At 50.9% G+C, this 15,945-nt stretch overlaps 1 protein-coding gene across 2 annotated transcripts in view; it reads right to left on the bottom strand.

Annotated features, from left to right (window-relative positions):
* Nucleotides 1–15,945, bottom strand: part of RIMS3 (regulating synaptic membrane exocytosis 3) — a 41,969-nt gene that overhangs the window by 22,532 nt on the left and 3,492 nt on the right. Inside the window, exons 2-3 of one of the 2 annotated variants that reach the window (XM_039511112.1) lie at nucleotides 11,167–11,264; nucleotides 2,021–2,286 (exon numbers count right to left, since the gene is read on the bottom strand). In XM_039511112.1, the coding sequence (XP_039367046.1) occupies nucleotides 2,021–2,240 (220 nt within the window). In that variant the 5' untranslated portion in view covers nucleotides 2,241–2,286; nucleotides 11,167–11,264. The remainder of the gene's footprint in view (nucleotides 1–2,020; nucleotides 2,287–11,166; nucleotides 11,265–15,945) is intronic. The other variant, XM_039511111.1, reaches the window with a different exon arrangement.

The following is a 15,945-nucleotide window of genomic DNA, read 5'->3' as shown; positions in this document are numbered from 1 at the left end:
CAATTTCATAGGCAATTTGCCTCTGCACAGAAATTTTAAAGCACTTTGGAGAAGTCAGCTTTAATTATGGGGCACAAAACTCTTCCGAGCAACCTGAATAGTGCTCTTTGGACTAGGAGTTGGCCTTTACTCTGTCTGTACAGAGCCTAGAACAGCGGTTCCCAACCGGGGATACATCCCCCCTGGGGGTACAGAGAGGTCTTCCATGGGCTCCGTCAGCTCATCTAGATATTTGCCTAGTTTTACAACAGGCTACATAAAAAGCACTTGAGGAGTCAGTACAAACTAAAATTTCATGCAGGCAATAACTTGTTTATACTGCTCCATTTACTGAAATGGAAGTACAATATTTATATGCCAATTGATTTATTTGATAATTATACAGTAAAAATGAGAAATTTGTCAGGAATCGTGCGCTGTGACACGTTTGTATTTTTATGTCTGATTTTTGTAAGCAAGTGCTTTTTAAGTGAGGTGACACTTGGGGGTACACAACAAATCAGACTCCTGAAGGGGTACAGTTGTCTGGAAAAGGTGAGAGCCACTGGAGCCCTGATCCCACTTAGATGACATAACCTGGTCTGCACCTTCCCCAGCCTTTTACCAAAATAGCTAGACCAATGCCGTGACTAGCATGGATGCAATAGTGCTGTTATAAAGATGCCTTATACTGGTACATTTAGGGGAACAGCCTATATCAGTAGAAGGCACCTCTCTGCCGGCACAACTATATTCACACTGCGGAGAGCTACCACTTTAGCTATACTCAGCTAGTTACAACGTTTGTGTGTAACCATAACCCGAAGCCTCCAATGATCCCCAGCTTGGTTTTAATACCAAGAAAGGTCAGGGTTCCAGACCTTCTCGACACTGGATCTGTCTACATCACCATGTGGTTTTAAAACCAATGATCTGCAAGTAGTCTCCATTCAGTGTCCCACAGCTGGAAGGAGAGGCCATTTGGGCTGATTTATCACAATCTTTAATGCAAGTGGGAAGTTTAATTTAATTTCATTTCTTTCCCAGTGTAGGTTCTGGAAGGGTTTTGGGGAAATGCCCCTAGTTTCCTCCATCCAATTCATTCCTCTGACCTTTCATTTCAAGCTCACTTGCGATGGATCAAGGAGGTGGGGCTACTAATGATGGTGCTGAGGGGCGAGAGGGGGTGTCAAACTTTCAAAAGAGCCTAACGGTCTGATCTCCAAAGGTACTTAGGCACCTACATTGTTCTCCATAGGAGTTGGGTGCATAAATACCTTGGAGGAGCAGGAACGTAGGACCCATTTTCAAAAGTGACAAGCATTCAGGAACCTAAATTTATCTGAAAGTCAATTTAGGCTCCTAAATCACTTTGGGGAAGGCACAAAGGGCAGTTGGACACCTCAGTGCTACTGAAAATCAGTGGGAGTTTGGTGTCCCACCTCCATCTGTGACCAGGGACATCTTCCCCTTAGGCACTCTGAAAATTTTACCCCTTGTCTCACGCGATGGGATTGGAGCAGAAGGGACGAGGGCCCTGATCCAGAACACACTGAAGTACATGGACCGATTTCCATTTGCTTCAATGGGGTTTGGATCAGGCTCCAAGACACTGGACTGAGAATGTCCCCAGAATCCTCGGTTCCCACCACGCGCGTCTCAGCCCTTGGCAAGAACAGGTGCCAAAGCCTCAGCGGTGACCAAGAGGAAACAGTGTGTTTTGTCCGTTCTCCAGCATCCCTCCTGCCTCGCTCCCATGGATCCAGTGACCGAGGTCAGAGGGGATGGAACAGAGCAGGATTTCCCCTCCTTAACCGCGTAGCAGTTGAGCACCATTCTGGCAGAGGGAGGGAAGGGCAGGTAGCTTAGGCATGTGCTAGCCATAACGACAGCGTCGCTTGCATGCCCTGCGCCAGCAGCTGATCCTGAGCTGGGCAGTGCCCCGTGCACTGCTGCCACGAAGGATAAACAGGGAGCTGGGCAGGAAGCGCGGGACCTCCCGACCCATCCCCTCCAGCGAGCACAAACCTCCCGCTCTTACCGGGCTGGTTGAGTTGCAGGGTGCTCTTGCTCCACTGGGACAGCCCCACGATAGCCACCATCTTGGCCCCGAGGCTCGAGCGCCTCTTCTTGTTGGAGGTGATGCTGGCCGAGTCTGGGTTGCCCCCACTGCTCTTCTCGACGTTGTACATCTCGCTGCTGATGCTGGAGCTGCGAACCACATTTTTAGCCGAGGAGGAACTCGTCTCCCCGTTAAACATGGTCAGCTAGTCGCTCTCCGTCCTGGGAGCTCCTGGGCGGGCTCAGCTGCAGGGAGAGGAAAAGGAGACACAGGGGGAAAGTCTGTTATTCGCTCTCCACTCACGCGGCAGCCGGGTCATTCCCGAGTACTGGGGATGGGAGGCTGCAGCCCGGGGCACCCCCCCCCCCGTCTGTTTGGAGGAAATACACCTGACTGTGCAAAGAAAAATCAGTTACGCTGGCCGAGGGGTGTCTGCTCGGATCAGGAGAGCGACATCAGCACGACACAGCTCGGAAGGGAGCTGGAGCGTCATCTTGGATGTACAAAAAACCTGCATGGTGCAGCCTCGTTTCGCAGGAAACGCTTCTGGATCTTCATGGCACAGACCTGGGAACAGGCATCGCCGCGGCACTGTCCTAGGGTTCCAGCCGAGCCTAGGCCCCACTGTGCTGCTGGAGCGTCTCTGAGAGACGGTCCCTGCCCCAGAGAGCTCGGTCTGAACAGACAAGTAACGGGGGTTGCTCTCCCTGGCCCACAGCTGCCGAGCTGAGGCACAGAGATGAAGCGACTGGCCCGTGGCAGAGCAGGGAACTGAACCCAGGTCTGAGTCCCAGCCCTGAGCCTTCACCACAGGACCAGCCTGCCTCTCTGGGAAAGTCAGAGGCTCCTAAACACCAAGTGTCCCAGGCCAATTATCAAGTGGCATTGGGCCTAGGTTGGAGTATCCCATGCAGCCCACGTCAAGGCTGCCAGAGCAGCCATGCCGGGGAGGCGAGTCCCGTGGGTAGATGCAAAGGGAAGTTTATGGCCTCCCAGCACGGCCTAGCAGGGAGCAGGAACCACAGCAAAGACAAGGGTGGAGCCCCTGTGGCCTTTGCCCCCGGCATAGGAGCTACAGCTGCTAGTCCAGCTCATAGGCTCGAAACGGAGCTGGGGCTGTGCTTTGGCCCAGCATTTTGGGCAGGTGGGGGAAGTGGGATGAGATTTTTTTTTTGCCTCTTAACTTCCCTACAGCTGCCCCCCAACACACTCTGGCTTAGGTTTAAGGGCACAGTGTGAATCTGCCCCCCCCCCTTCCCCAGCTCAGGACGTTCTGATCCCGTCACCTTCAGTGTCACAGATGTGCAGAGTGGGGTGGGAGGCCTGGCACTGGCTGGAGGAGCCCGCACAGGGTTCGCAGGGGGTGGGCGAGGGACTGTGTGCATGTGTGTGTGAGAGCTCGCTTAGCCGCAGCAGCTTTGCGACAGAAATTGTCAGGGGAGAATGAAAACCTGCAATACGGGGAAGTGGCTTTCGCAGGCGCTTTCAGCAACTTCAGTGAGAACCGCCAGCCCCGCGCCAAGTACACCTTGGCTTGTTACCAGGCTGGGCCCCCGCACCCCAGGGGGACGAAGCTGGGGCACCGGCAAAGGCTCACGGAGGCTGTAAACAAGAAATCCCCAGGCTCAGAGTTTACCTCAGGGCAGCCTCTATATTTGTCGTTTGAGCAAGCAGCAAAACCAAGGCTGTGACAACTAGTCATCTCTAACGGCCTCTTGTAATCTTCCTGAACCCCTACCCCACCCCAGATTCTGCTGCTAACCCAGAGTCCTGGCCCAATTGCATCCTGCTTCGTGTCTGCAACACTTCCCACCCCCCCAACCCAGAAAAGGGTGTAGTTATTGTGCACTGATAAAACAGTAGCCTTGTTCCACCCCAGAAGTGGCTACATTTCAGTAGGACAGGAAGCAACTCCTGTGTGTGTACTTGTGGGATGCATGAAGGTTTTGCTAATGGGTCTTTTGGGGAGGTGGGGAGCTCTGGTCTGACAACTGTATTTGCAGGGAGCTATGATTGACTGAAGTGTGTTGTGAAGCCTTGTGCATAAGTCCCCACCCCTACGTCTCAGCTGGGTCTTTGCTCCTGGCTTAACACAAATGGCCACTGCAAAGGCAGGTGTGACCTGCCGCTGCTGTGCTGTTCATAGAGAGCTGATGGGGAAACCGCTTCCTTCCACTTCACAGCCTGCGAGTTCCAGCCCCGTCTCTGAGCCCTCTTCAGGCCCGCGTGGGCGGACAGAATTCAGTAATCAGGGAGGATCCTGAGGCAGGGTGGCGTAGAAATGTGAGCCTTTCATCTCTGGTGACTTGGGCACCGCTCCACTGCCTTACATCACAGGGGAAACGAGCACCGTCGTCTTGGACTAGTCCCCGGAGGGCTGCCCACAGCACCCCCCCACAAGAATTCATACTTGGGAGCGGTCTGGGGCTGGAATAGCAAAGGCTGCTACGCGGCTGAGTAAGGGGCATGGCCAGGGAGGAGCCTAGTACTGGAATCGCAGATGGGCTACAGGTCAGGCATGAGGTGCATTGGCAGAGCTGGGAGGGGGGGAGCTGGAACAGCAGGGGGCTACAGGTCATCACTGAAGGACATCAGTAGAGCTTGAGGGGGTAGGGGAGAGATCTTCCCAGATAACTGCTGGCTCTAGTCAATTCCTCACTTTCATAAGTACCACCAAAGGTCAGAGAGGAAGGAGGTAGGAAATGGCAGAGACTGGCTTTAATTATCAAGACCAGACCAACACACACATAAAATAAAAAGAACGGGGAGTCCTTGTGGCACCTTAGAGACTAACAAATGTATTTGGGCATAAGCTTTCGTGGGCTAAAACCCACTTCATTGGTGCATCTGATGAAGTGGGCTGTAGCCCACGGAAGCTTATGCCCAAATAAATTTGTTAGTCTCAACGTGCCACAAGGACTCCTGTTATTTTTGCTGATACAGACTAACATGGCTGCTACTCTGAAACACATAAAATAATGACACCCTCCCGCCCAACCCTCTACCACATAGAGACTCCAATTACTGCTTTACTAAAAATCCCCTCTGTGTGTACCGCTCCGTGCTTTAATATTTCTGTGACAAATGCCATTTACCAGACACCGTTAAATCTAATCCATGCTGGGCTGATGAGCTAAGCCAGCCCTAGTGCTCAAACCAGCTGACAGCGTTCAGTGGCTCTGAGCTAGGTGAAGTCATGGGGGCGGGGTGTAATATGAGTATATGTGCATGACAGCTTTAACTGAGGCCCTGATCCTGCAGAGTCCCAGTGAAGTCAACAGGAATAACCTGAGTTCAGGAGCCAGCCCATGCAGATCTGACTGCAGGATTGGGGCCCACGGTTTCGGTGCAGTTTGCGATAGGACCCGCCGGTTTCAGCAGCTCAGAGCTTTCTGGGAATTAAAAATTACTCTCCAGGCTGTAACTTTCCGTGTTGGAACTTGGCCCGAAAGAGAATCTTATCAAAGTTTAAGGAAAATGCTTTTGGCCATTTCTGAACTGTCACTGGGGTGTAGGAGGATGAAGGGGGGTTGGATTACAGTTATCCAAAGACTATTTTTGTTTCATGAAAGACTGGAAGGATGGTTTTGTGGTTAAGGCACTAGACTGGAACTCAGGAGACCTGAGTTAAACTGCTGGCTCTGCCACAGACTCCCTGTGTGACCACAGGTGAGTCATTTAATCACTTTGGGTCTCGTTTTCCCCATCTGTAAATCAGAGACGATAGGTGCTTTTGAAAATTTTACTTAAGTGACTTAGGAGTCTAAATCCCACAGACTTTAACTAAAACTTTGGCTCCTAAATCACTTTTGAAAGTGGAACTTATGCACAATTATTGGGTAAAGCTTTGAAAAGCACCTTTCTCCCATCACTTGTCTGTGTGGTCTGTGAGCTTTTTGAGGCTGTGTGTTTACTGTGCCGAGCACGGGGGAGCTTCAGGATGCTACTGTGACATATTGATTTGTGAATTGCTCAAATCCTGATAACTTGAAATGTTGCATACAGCCAGCCTTCAAAGAAAAAACCTCATTACACAGTGGTAATTGATTTAATGGGTCTTTGCACAGGTGCAGTGAACATCTTTGCTGGTTTAATTAACTTTTGGAGCTGCAATCACAAAGACGGGCATGCATCCACAAGGAGAATGGCATATCTTAGGCCAAATGCTGCTCTTATTTACACTGGAGAAATGATGCCTTCCACAGAGTGACCCTTCCTCATGCTGTTGTAAATAGGATCAGGATCTGGGCCACGGTGTTTCTAGAAAATCACTAACTTACCACTGAGCTGAGAACACTTGGGGGCTACAGTGTTGATACTGCAGCAAACTATGAAAGGATGGCAGGATTGGTCCCTAAGCTTGGGGCTTGGCTTTGCACTCCAGTACAGATCTTGTTACCACCCCTGTGAGTGGTCTCAGATGTCTGCAGTCTTGCAGCCCAGTTTCCCATTAGAGGAGAAATCAGTGTTTGTAGTGAAACCTGTTTATTCACCCTATATGCACCAGTCCTTGGACAGAGATGGTCACAAACAGCATGCAGGCAACTCCCTCATCCATCAGTCTCAGCCCAATACCAATGTCTAGTTCCCAGGGACCAACTCTGCCCCCAAAGAATCAACTCCAGTTAGACAGATAAAGGCAGAGAGCAAACTCACGCCTTGCTGCTTGCAACTGCCCCACCCCCCCAAAGAGAAACCCCATCAAAAAACTAACCACATAGCATGTCTGCCAAGACTGAGCAGTGCTCACACCTCAGCAAAAAGAACTTGTAAGACAATGTTACAGCGCCACCTGGGGATTCCCACCACAATAATTGTAAGTCGTGGTAAAAGGGAGCGAGTGAGAGCTCAGGAATCCACAAAGTGGTGCTACTTAGGAATGTGACGTTATGGTTGCAAGCCCAGACCCAAACCTGTCCCGTTCACACCCAGGGACCTACCCCTTGAGTTGGAGCAGACAGATCAGGCTGGTTATTATGTGAGTTCATTGGGCAGAAACTACACCCCTTAATTTCTCTCCTGGGGGTGAAGTTCCTCCCTGGGCAGAGGACTAGGCACTTGGTCCCGGCACCATTTCTGTCCCACTCTGAGCCCTCGGAATAGACTTGCGTCGTGCGTAGACCTTGTTCTGGCCCTTCTGCACACAGGTGAATTTCACCCCAGACTCACTTTCCACTGGTGAAAGGTGCCACACAAACAGCCCTGGAGACTAATGTCCTTGTTCTCTCCAGAACGGGCACAACATAGGCACCTACTTCCCTTTCCCAGCCCCCACACTGCCCCCTATTTTGGAAGATTTGCATCTATGGGGCAAAGAGGAGTTCGTTGTTTCTAAAGCTCACTCCTTCCTGGGCCTCTCCGCTAACCCTGCCCGGGGGAGAGGGCTGGTTTTTGTGGTGTGATCTCATTTCCAATAGGTTCATCCACATTAGGAGATTGTGGAATTTGGTTACCCCCAACAGGACGGGGGACTCCATCTTGGGAAGCAGTGACTCTGAAAAAAGACTGAGAGATCATAGTGGATAATCAGCTGAACGTGAGTTCCTGGGGTAACCTTGTACCCCAAAGGGCTATATAACCAAGGTATAACCAGATCCAATGGCTGCAAGTTGAAGCCAAATTAGGCCCACATTTTTGACATGGGTAGTTAACTACTGGGACAGTTTACCATGAGCTGGGTTGGGTTCCCAATCCCTGGCCATTTTTACATCCAGATCTGACATTTTTCTAAAATCTGCTTTAGTTCAAACAGGAGTTAATTCAGGGAAGTCCTACGGTCTGTGCTATACAGGAGGGCAGATGAGACGACCACAGTGGCTCCTTCTGGCTTTATACCCCTATGAATCTAGTCTGAAATGGCTCCTTATCTTACATCTTACTAATCCCCTAAACCATCCAGCTTCCCTCGGAGGTTTACAAAGGTGGGGTCAGTATCTTACAGATAAGGAAACTGAGGCACAGATTGGGGCAGTGATACGCCCACAATGATGCAGCAAAGACAGTGGCAGACCTGGGAAGAAAACTCAGGTCTCCTGATTCCCAGCCCAACATCCTATCCCCAATGCCATGCTGCCTTCAGCCCCCATTCCTAGCCTGGCTTTCCATTCACAAAGCAGTGGGGCTTGAGTAAGGTATGAAATGGCTGCCAGATATCCTAATGGATATTTCTCTTCCGCCCCATGAATATTTAAACTCCTAGGGGATGGAAGCATCCATCTTCCAGGGAGAGGTAAATTATTAACTCCCTGCCAAGTGAAGCCACTTTATAATAATAGAGAGAAGCAGCATCTGGAAAAATGTTTTGCTTTCAAGAGAAGCAGCCGCAAATGGGAAAGGATGAAAGCGACTGGTTATGCCGGCGAGCAGAGAGATACAGGTGCCCCCAGACCCAGTCGCTCTCTATCCCAGTTCCATAGATCTACCCAGAGCAGCTGTATTTTTTTAAGCTGCAGTTTCATCCATGGTGAGCTGTTTTAATGTCCACTGCCAGCATTTGATTTTCTCAGCAACTTTCTTTGTTTTCCTTTGAGGAGCTGATGCTGTCTGTTGCAGGGGAGCAGTACAATAACCTGGCTTGGCTGGGGCAGGGGCGAACCACTCGGGAATGATGGGAAGTGGGCGTCATGGACTCCACGGACTGATTCACTAGTGCCCTGCACCTTGTGTTGGCATTTATATCCATGGGGGTAAAATGCTACCAAACCAGCGTGCCTGGGTCTTCGCCCCGCTTTGTGCTGGTGTGAATGATGAGACCAGGTGCAGGGCAAGGGCGAAGCAGCAGTTAGGGATTTTAATTATTTCTGTGCCTGGGGCTGGGGCAAGGTTTAAATTTAAAGTAACAATCTTGCTTCAATTTACACCCTCTAATTGCTTTATCTCCTATGTACTGGGGGCCTATTAATCCCAGTTACATAGTCCGTGAATAAATGGACCAGACCCTCAGCAGACCTGTATTGTGGTCGGATTAGACACTTACTTTTCAGGACAAACTCAGAAGCAAACAAACCACCCTGCCCCCCCTCCCCGTCCCCCTCCAGATCCAGGTGCCAAATTATCCAAATTTATTCCAAATTATCCAGGCTCAGAGACTGAGTAAACAGTTCTGCTTTGCACCATCTCCGCACCCCATCTCTGCTACATAACTGAGCATTGCCAGTGGGTTTGCCAAAATGATGCCCACAACCCTCAGTTAGTGTCGACTGGCCTTGTTCCATTGAGGTAAACTGGCCTAGCTGGAGTGAAACCAGCGGAGGATCTGGCCCATGATTTCTCACTGTTAATTACACATCCGGAAGTGCATTGTCTGCAGTGCAGTATATGCTACCTCTGGGGTAAAATCCTCTATTTAATAGAAGGGAGATACCCAGAGCTCTCTTGGCCATTAGATTCCGAGGTGAGAGCAAGAGTCTGCACTTCAGATCCTCATTTGCAACGGGATTTGCAGCATTACAAGCTGATGATCCTTTGGGCTGCACATGTGAAAAGGCAAAATCCCAGCAGAGGGAACTCTCCAGCCCCCTGCATTTGGCACAGGCACAGCTGCACCTGCTGGGTCCTGGGCACCTCATTGACCAGGAGCCTGACAAACTGGAGGGAATTCAGAGAACAGCGGCCAACACGGGCAGAGATTTCAAAGCTGCATGAAAGCACTTAGACATCCATTCGCCATTACAATTAATGGCAACAGAGCATCCAAATCCCTAATGCCTCAGAAATCTCTGCCTCAGCCATTGACAACTGACTGCACCAGTTTACACCCCCCATAATGGTCCTGTGGGTTTTATAGCTGACTGATGTGGCAGCACAGTGCAGGGCCGAGGACAGCAGATTAGAGACAGGATTTCTGTGCCCAGCCCTGCCGCTGATCTGCTGGGTGGCCTTAGGCACATCACTTCCCTTCTCCGTGCCTCAGTTTCCCCTCTCACCCCACAGCTGTCCAGCCTGTACAGTTTGCGCTGTTTGGAGCAGGAAAAGTCTCTTGCGATCGATCTGTGCGCACCCCAGTGGGCTCCCAATCTCATCTGGGGCCTGTAGGTTCTACTGTAATAGACACAGGATGGTCCAGGGGCTAGGGCATAAGCCTAGGACTTGGGGAGACCTTGGTTAAATTCCCAGCTCTGCCACGGACTTGGCCAAGTCACTTAGCCGTTCTGTGCCTCAGTTTCCCCATCTGTACTAGTATATTATTGCTTCCCTTCTCCAGAGGCATAGAGGATAAATCCAATGAAGAGGGCGAGGTGCCCAGATACTGTGGGCATGGGAGCCAGGTAAATATTTTAGGTCAGCGTTTCTCAACCTTTCAGTACCAGGCGGCAGCTTGCTGCCTTCCTAAACTGTGTCAGGGCGATCTCGGGGATTGGCGCCGGTCCGTGGACCAGTTGTTCAGAAATGCTGCTTCAGAGAGATACTTGGGCCCAGATCCACTTAGGCACCTAAGTCTGAGATTTGGGTGCCGCTGGGATCCACAAAGCTTCCACGTAACTGGTGCCTAAACTCATTCAGCGCTTACATTTCTGCTCTCAAAGTTCCCCTAAGTACCGAAGTTTCCGCCTCCGGGTGTGTGCACTGCTGCCTCGGGCAGGCGGCCGGATGCCTCTCTCCCACCTCAGCCCCAGCGTGATCCTCAAAGCCACGGAGGCGGACATTCCCCGGCCTACCTCGCCTGCAGGGCCCAGTCCGGGCTGCAAGCTTTGAGCACGTGTCACTCCGCACAAAACGCTTCAAACCGCCCCCTCTACCCCCCCGCCCGGCTCTGGGCCTTCGCACCTCCCCTCGCAGCCACCTGGCTCGCTTGTGACATAGGTGCTGCAAGGAGGCAGGTCTCCATCCCGGCAAATAAAGACGCTTCCACGCCTGCCTGGCTCCTCCTCGTGCAGAGCCTGAAGTGCGTGGGTGGCAGTGGAGAGGGGCGACCCTGCTGGTGCTCCCTGCGTCTGCCTGCCGGGCTAATGAGACCTTACCGGGAGCTGGGATGGTGGGGCTGGGCTGTCACGCCGCTCTGCCTGAACTCACACATTTATCAATTATAAAGGGATGTAAATAGGTTCACAGACAAGCCAGGCGATTAGTCATAATATCACTAATTAGAGCCTGCTCCTGGAGCAGGGCAGCATTTCAATATTTACCTTCAGGCGGCTACTTTCCACCCCCAGCCTGCTGCCCTTCCAGTAGGTGTGGGAAGGAGATTAAAGGGTTTGCTTGGGAAGTGGTGCCGGCCGCGTGCCTGAAACACAAGCAGAAGAGGAACGCGGTCACATAAACTGCCTCTCTCTCCCAGCCGCGGACTCGGTGTCACAGGATCTCCAAGCTCTGTGCTGAAGAGATTTCACATGCAGTGGGTGTGTTGGGGGGAGCTTTCTGCCAGTCCCTCGCCACACCTGCCTGCTGCCACCTTCCTAGGAGCCTCGGTCATGGCCCAGGACCTCACTGTGCCAGGCGCTGTTCAGGTCCGACACAGAACAAAGCCTGTTCCTGCCCCATGGCGCTTACAGCAAGTAACAGAAGGCTCTTCCCGAGGGGCCTTTACATGACGGCTTGAAGATTCAAGCACGGGGGCAGGAGAAGGAAAGTCGATGGGTTTCTCATCCGGGGGCCAGGCACCTGGCCCATAGGGCTAACAGCGGTTTTCTGGCCTCATCCATGTCAGCCGAATCTCGTGTGTTGACCTCCAGGGTCTATTGTGAGAGTTTAGCCCTCCAAGCCCAAACTGAGTTGTCCCCTGTACAGGCCCAGTTCTGCCCTCCGTTAGCCCCATGCGACCACACTGAAGTCAGTGGGGCTGGCAGAAGACGTGTCTTCATGGAAGAGGCATGTGGTTAAGGCAGGGGGGAGAGCTGGGTGCTGCTCCCAGCTTTGCCACTGACTCTTTGCGTGACCTTGGGCAAGTCACTTAATCCCAGCCTCCTTTCGGGTGCCCAAATCTAGAGTCCCAGGCCCTGATTTTTCACAAGAGTTGAGCCCCTATTGACTTCAGCTGCCTAGTTTCTTAGCACCTGCTCGTCACCATGGCATCCAGGTATCTGCGCATCCTCTGTCCTTACTACAAACTAAGGACCTCCCTTGTGTCAGCTGGATGCTAGGGCTAATGATGGCATTTAGAAATGTGAATTCCAAGCCAACAAATATATTACGGTAAAAAAATAAAGTCAAACCTCGTTAAAATGACACAGAATTAGCCATTCTATCTTATACTTAAAAGAGATACTGCATCTCTCCTTTGGGGGTGTATAGCAGACGCAGGCTTGGTCAATACATGGGTGAGAAATTTCTCATTGTCTCTGCCCTGCCCAGCTGCTGCAGGAAGCAGTGCTGGTGTTTCATTCGGTAGCTCTAAGCAAGTACTGACTCTATGCCTGCCCGTGGTCCTCGGGGATTGCTCTGCTGCTTGGAATGCTGGATCAGCGGAGAGATGGGAGACTCGGGTACTGCCCAGCTGTGGTTATTAATGTCAAAGAACGTTCATTTTATTTTCTTTTTTGAGAGGTGCCATAGGGAGTTTAGACTGGGCATCAAATTCTGCTCTTGGTCGCAACTCCAGAGTAAACACCACTAGGATAAATCGGAGGTAGCTGAGACTGGACCCTAGCCCTGGGCGTCCGGCTGTTATGCCAACAGGAGACACAACTTGCACAGCAAATGGCATTGGAACTAGAGCCTGTTTGTTGGGGCGGGGGCCTACTCTTCTTATTGTACCTGTCTGAACAGCAGGGCCCACTGTGTAAACATGTAGTGAGAGGCACTGCCTGCCCCTAAACATGCAACCTAAAGCCAAAGGGTAGGAAGGGAAACAGAAGCACAGAGAGGGCCAGTGACTTGTCCATGGACATACAGTACATCAGTGGCAGAGCCAGGATGTGCTTTTGTCTCCAATTAAGTAATTATTCTTTATTAGCCCTCTGATAGGCAAATTCCATTTGAGAATCTCAATAGTGCTTCAAAACCATTAGTCAGCTCATCCTCACCCCACCCTGTGAGATAAGGATCATCTTCATTTTCCTGTTTGGGGAAACTGAGGCACATGGCAGGTAAGGTCATCTGTATCGGAGGTGGGACTAGAGCTGTGGGTTCTGACTCAGCATGCTCCCTCGTTGGGATATCGCCTCCCTGTTAGACTTGTGGTGAGACGCTTTCTAAACAGGATTTGTATAGAAGTTTTGTACAGAGTTTAAACAAATGCAAATGCCACTAAAAAGGTGTATGTTCAGCTCCAAGACTCCGCCAACCCCAGGGAAATTTGGATAAGTATAACCTTCCTGACTCCCGTTTTTAAAAGGAGCCCTGAGCTGCCAACTAGCAGATTTGGCAGTGAATCGGACTATTAACCCACCATTAGACACACACACAAAAACAGGTTAGCAAATCGCTTTTCCTCTCCTTCTCTACAGATGAGAATGGCAGGGGTGCTGTTTGCTAAGCAGACCATAATTGCCAAAGCAATATTTAGCACCGGGGTAAAATTGAAGGAGAACCAAGTGCTCCAAATGAGGTCTTTCAAATAAAAATGTCAGTTTTACAAGTGCCCTGTAATGTAACTTTTACATCTTCTGACCTTACCGATGAAGGGCAGGCCAGAGCCAGAGCCCACTGAAATTGGCGGATGTCTTTCTGGTGACTTCCACGGGCTTTGGATCAGGTCTGTAGCTAGTAAGTAGCAGAGGATATGGGCTCTCAACCTCCCTTTCTTTGACTAGCTTGGAGAGTGGTCCTGAAACTCTGATTGTAACAAAGGATCGTGGGATGAGGAAAAGCTGAGAACTGCTGCACTAGGGTGCAGCTTCTGGGAGCTACCACGGACCATCACAAACGAGAGGTCCCTTTTTACTGGAAGTACCTCAGCTGGCACAAAATGAGCAAGTGCGTTCAGGCTCATCTCCTGGCCTTCCCGCCCCTCCATCCTACCCAAAACGCTTATACAAAGGTCCGTTTCTGAGCCTGCCCTCTGCCCCAGCGGAATCCTGCCCTGGATCCCCATCTCCTCCCATGGATTGAGTTACTCCACCTCCTTTCCAAGACCCTGCGTAAGCTCCCTCCCGTGTGCACCGCCGCTGCTGGTGCTGCCTATTGCACTTCCCGATCCTCTCCATCTCCTTCTCCCGGGCTCAGCTTCATTCCCATCCTTTTATTTAGGGCCAGCTCTCAGGTCACTAGACCCTCTGCACCTCAAAGCCCTGAGACTCAACAATGAGATACCTGGCCATGACGTTTATTGCTCCTGCGCCAGAGTCTCCCTCCCTCCCCTTTATGCCAAGGCGCTCCCGTTACTTTATTAGTTCCTAGACAAGCTGCAAGATGAACTCCAGGTAAAACTATGGACAGGCCCGTGACCTGGGCACCCTCCTTGACTCAACCCTGTCTCCGGACCCCCCTTCCCCATATCCAAGTTGTGTCTCAATCTAGGACCGTCTCTGCATTTGGTGAGTAGTTTCAGGCAAAGTTTAAACTGTTCATTTTGCCATTTTGAAATGATTTTTCATTTCAAAGCAGCATTTCATTTAGAAAGTTAGCTCGCTAAAAAGAGGGATGAATCAGCTGAAAATGACTCCAAATGAGAGATTCATTTTGTGTCTAATAACATGGTTCAGTTGACCCAAAATGATTTTTATTTTTCAATTTGGAGAGAAAAAAGAAAAACCGAAAAAACCCATCAGTTTCAGTTCAAACCAAAGCATTTCCCCCCCCCCCAGGTTTTCATGGTTTGATCCCTGAATCAATTATTCATTCAGCTCTAGCAACAACTGTACACGCAAATGTTACTAAAGATATTTCCCATCCTGATTCTGAGCGGAAGGTTTGCAAAGTGCTTTGAGATCCTCAGAAGACAGTTGCTCTACCATTGCAAGGGGTTACTATCAATAAGCCTTCAGATGTGACAAAGGAAGTGACCATGCTCAAGACCCTTGAAAAAACAAGCTGCTGCTCATAAACGTCTGACTTACAATTTCTCGGTCAAAAATCCCTTCAAACTTCCAGGCAATACCCGATATGGAAACAGAGAAGCCAGCACAGACACTGGCCAGAGCAAAGGGCTGGGCTCTAGCCCCCAACTCTGCCACTGACTCACCATGTGATCTGGAGCAAGTCACTTTACCTCTCTGTGCCTCCATCCCCCTCCCCCCGGTAAAATAGTGGTGCTCCTTTGCAAAGCTCTTTCAGATAAGATGGGTAAAAGGTACTTTGTATGTGCAAACTAGAGAGCCAAAGTCCTCCCTACTATACAGGTGTAACTCTCGGGTAAATCTACTGGTGTAGGCAACAGCAGAATCCAACCCCTGGCGCTACTTATTTGAGAACTGACTTGATTGGGAGACTGCCCAGACCGCAGCCCTCCAGACCGGCTTTGTCTCTTCTCTGCACGTTAATTCAGCGGATGGGGGAGCCCTTACCTGTCTGGCGCCAGCGCAGACTTCCATCAGCTCTGCTTTCTCCTTTGCCTGGGCCTGGGTTTCTGTGCCCGACATGCAGAGACTCTGGCTGCCAGGCAGCCTGGAATGGCCACAACCTTGATTGTTTTTTGAGGGTTCTACCTTAGCTTCCCATCCTTTTGAAACCTACATGGCGAGGATCTGCTCTGACACCTGGTCACCCTCGCTGCCCTGTGCCTGTGTCCCGACACCTCCCTAGCTGGGGTTCTGGGGGGGAGGGGACACCAGCTGCTGGCAGGGAAGGAAATCTACAATTCAGGAACCTTCAAGGCTGTCAGGTGCTGCTGCTGAGTCGTTACTTCCCTCTCTGGGGGGCAGTGGCTGCTTTGCAGATGGCCTCTTTTCCTGGCAATGCTGAAGGAGCACAATGGATCGTGGCTGAAATCGGGTGGTGTATCACCCATGTTAAACAGGGTAGTGGGATGGCTGGGTTCTGATGGGCTCCCCTTGCCCTGCTCTGTGGGTTTACAAACCCTTCACTTT

The sequence above is a fragment of the Mauremys reevesii genome, linkage group 23 (assembly GCF_016161935.1).
Source record: "Mauremys reevesii isolate NIE-2019 linkage group 23, ASM1616193v1, whole genome shotgun sequence".
NCBI lineage: Eukaryota > Metazoa > Chordata > Testudines > Geoemydidae > Mauremys > Mauremys reevesii.
The sequence above is the reverse complement of the archived record's forward strand: the minus strand, read 5'-3'. Positions and strand labels throughout refer to the sequence as shown.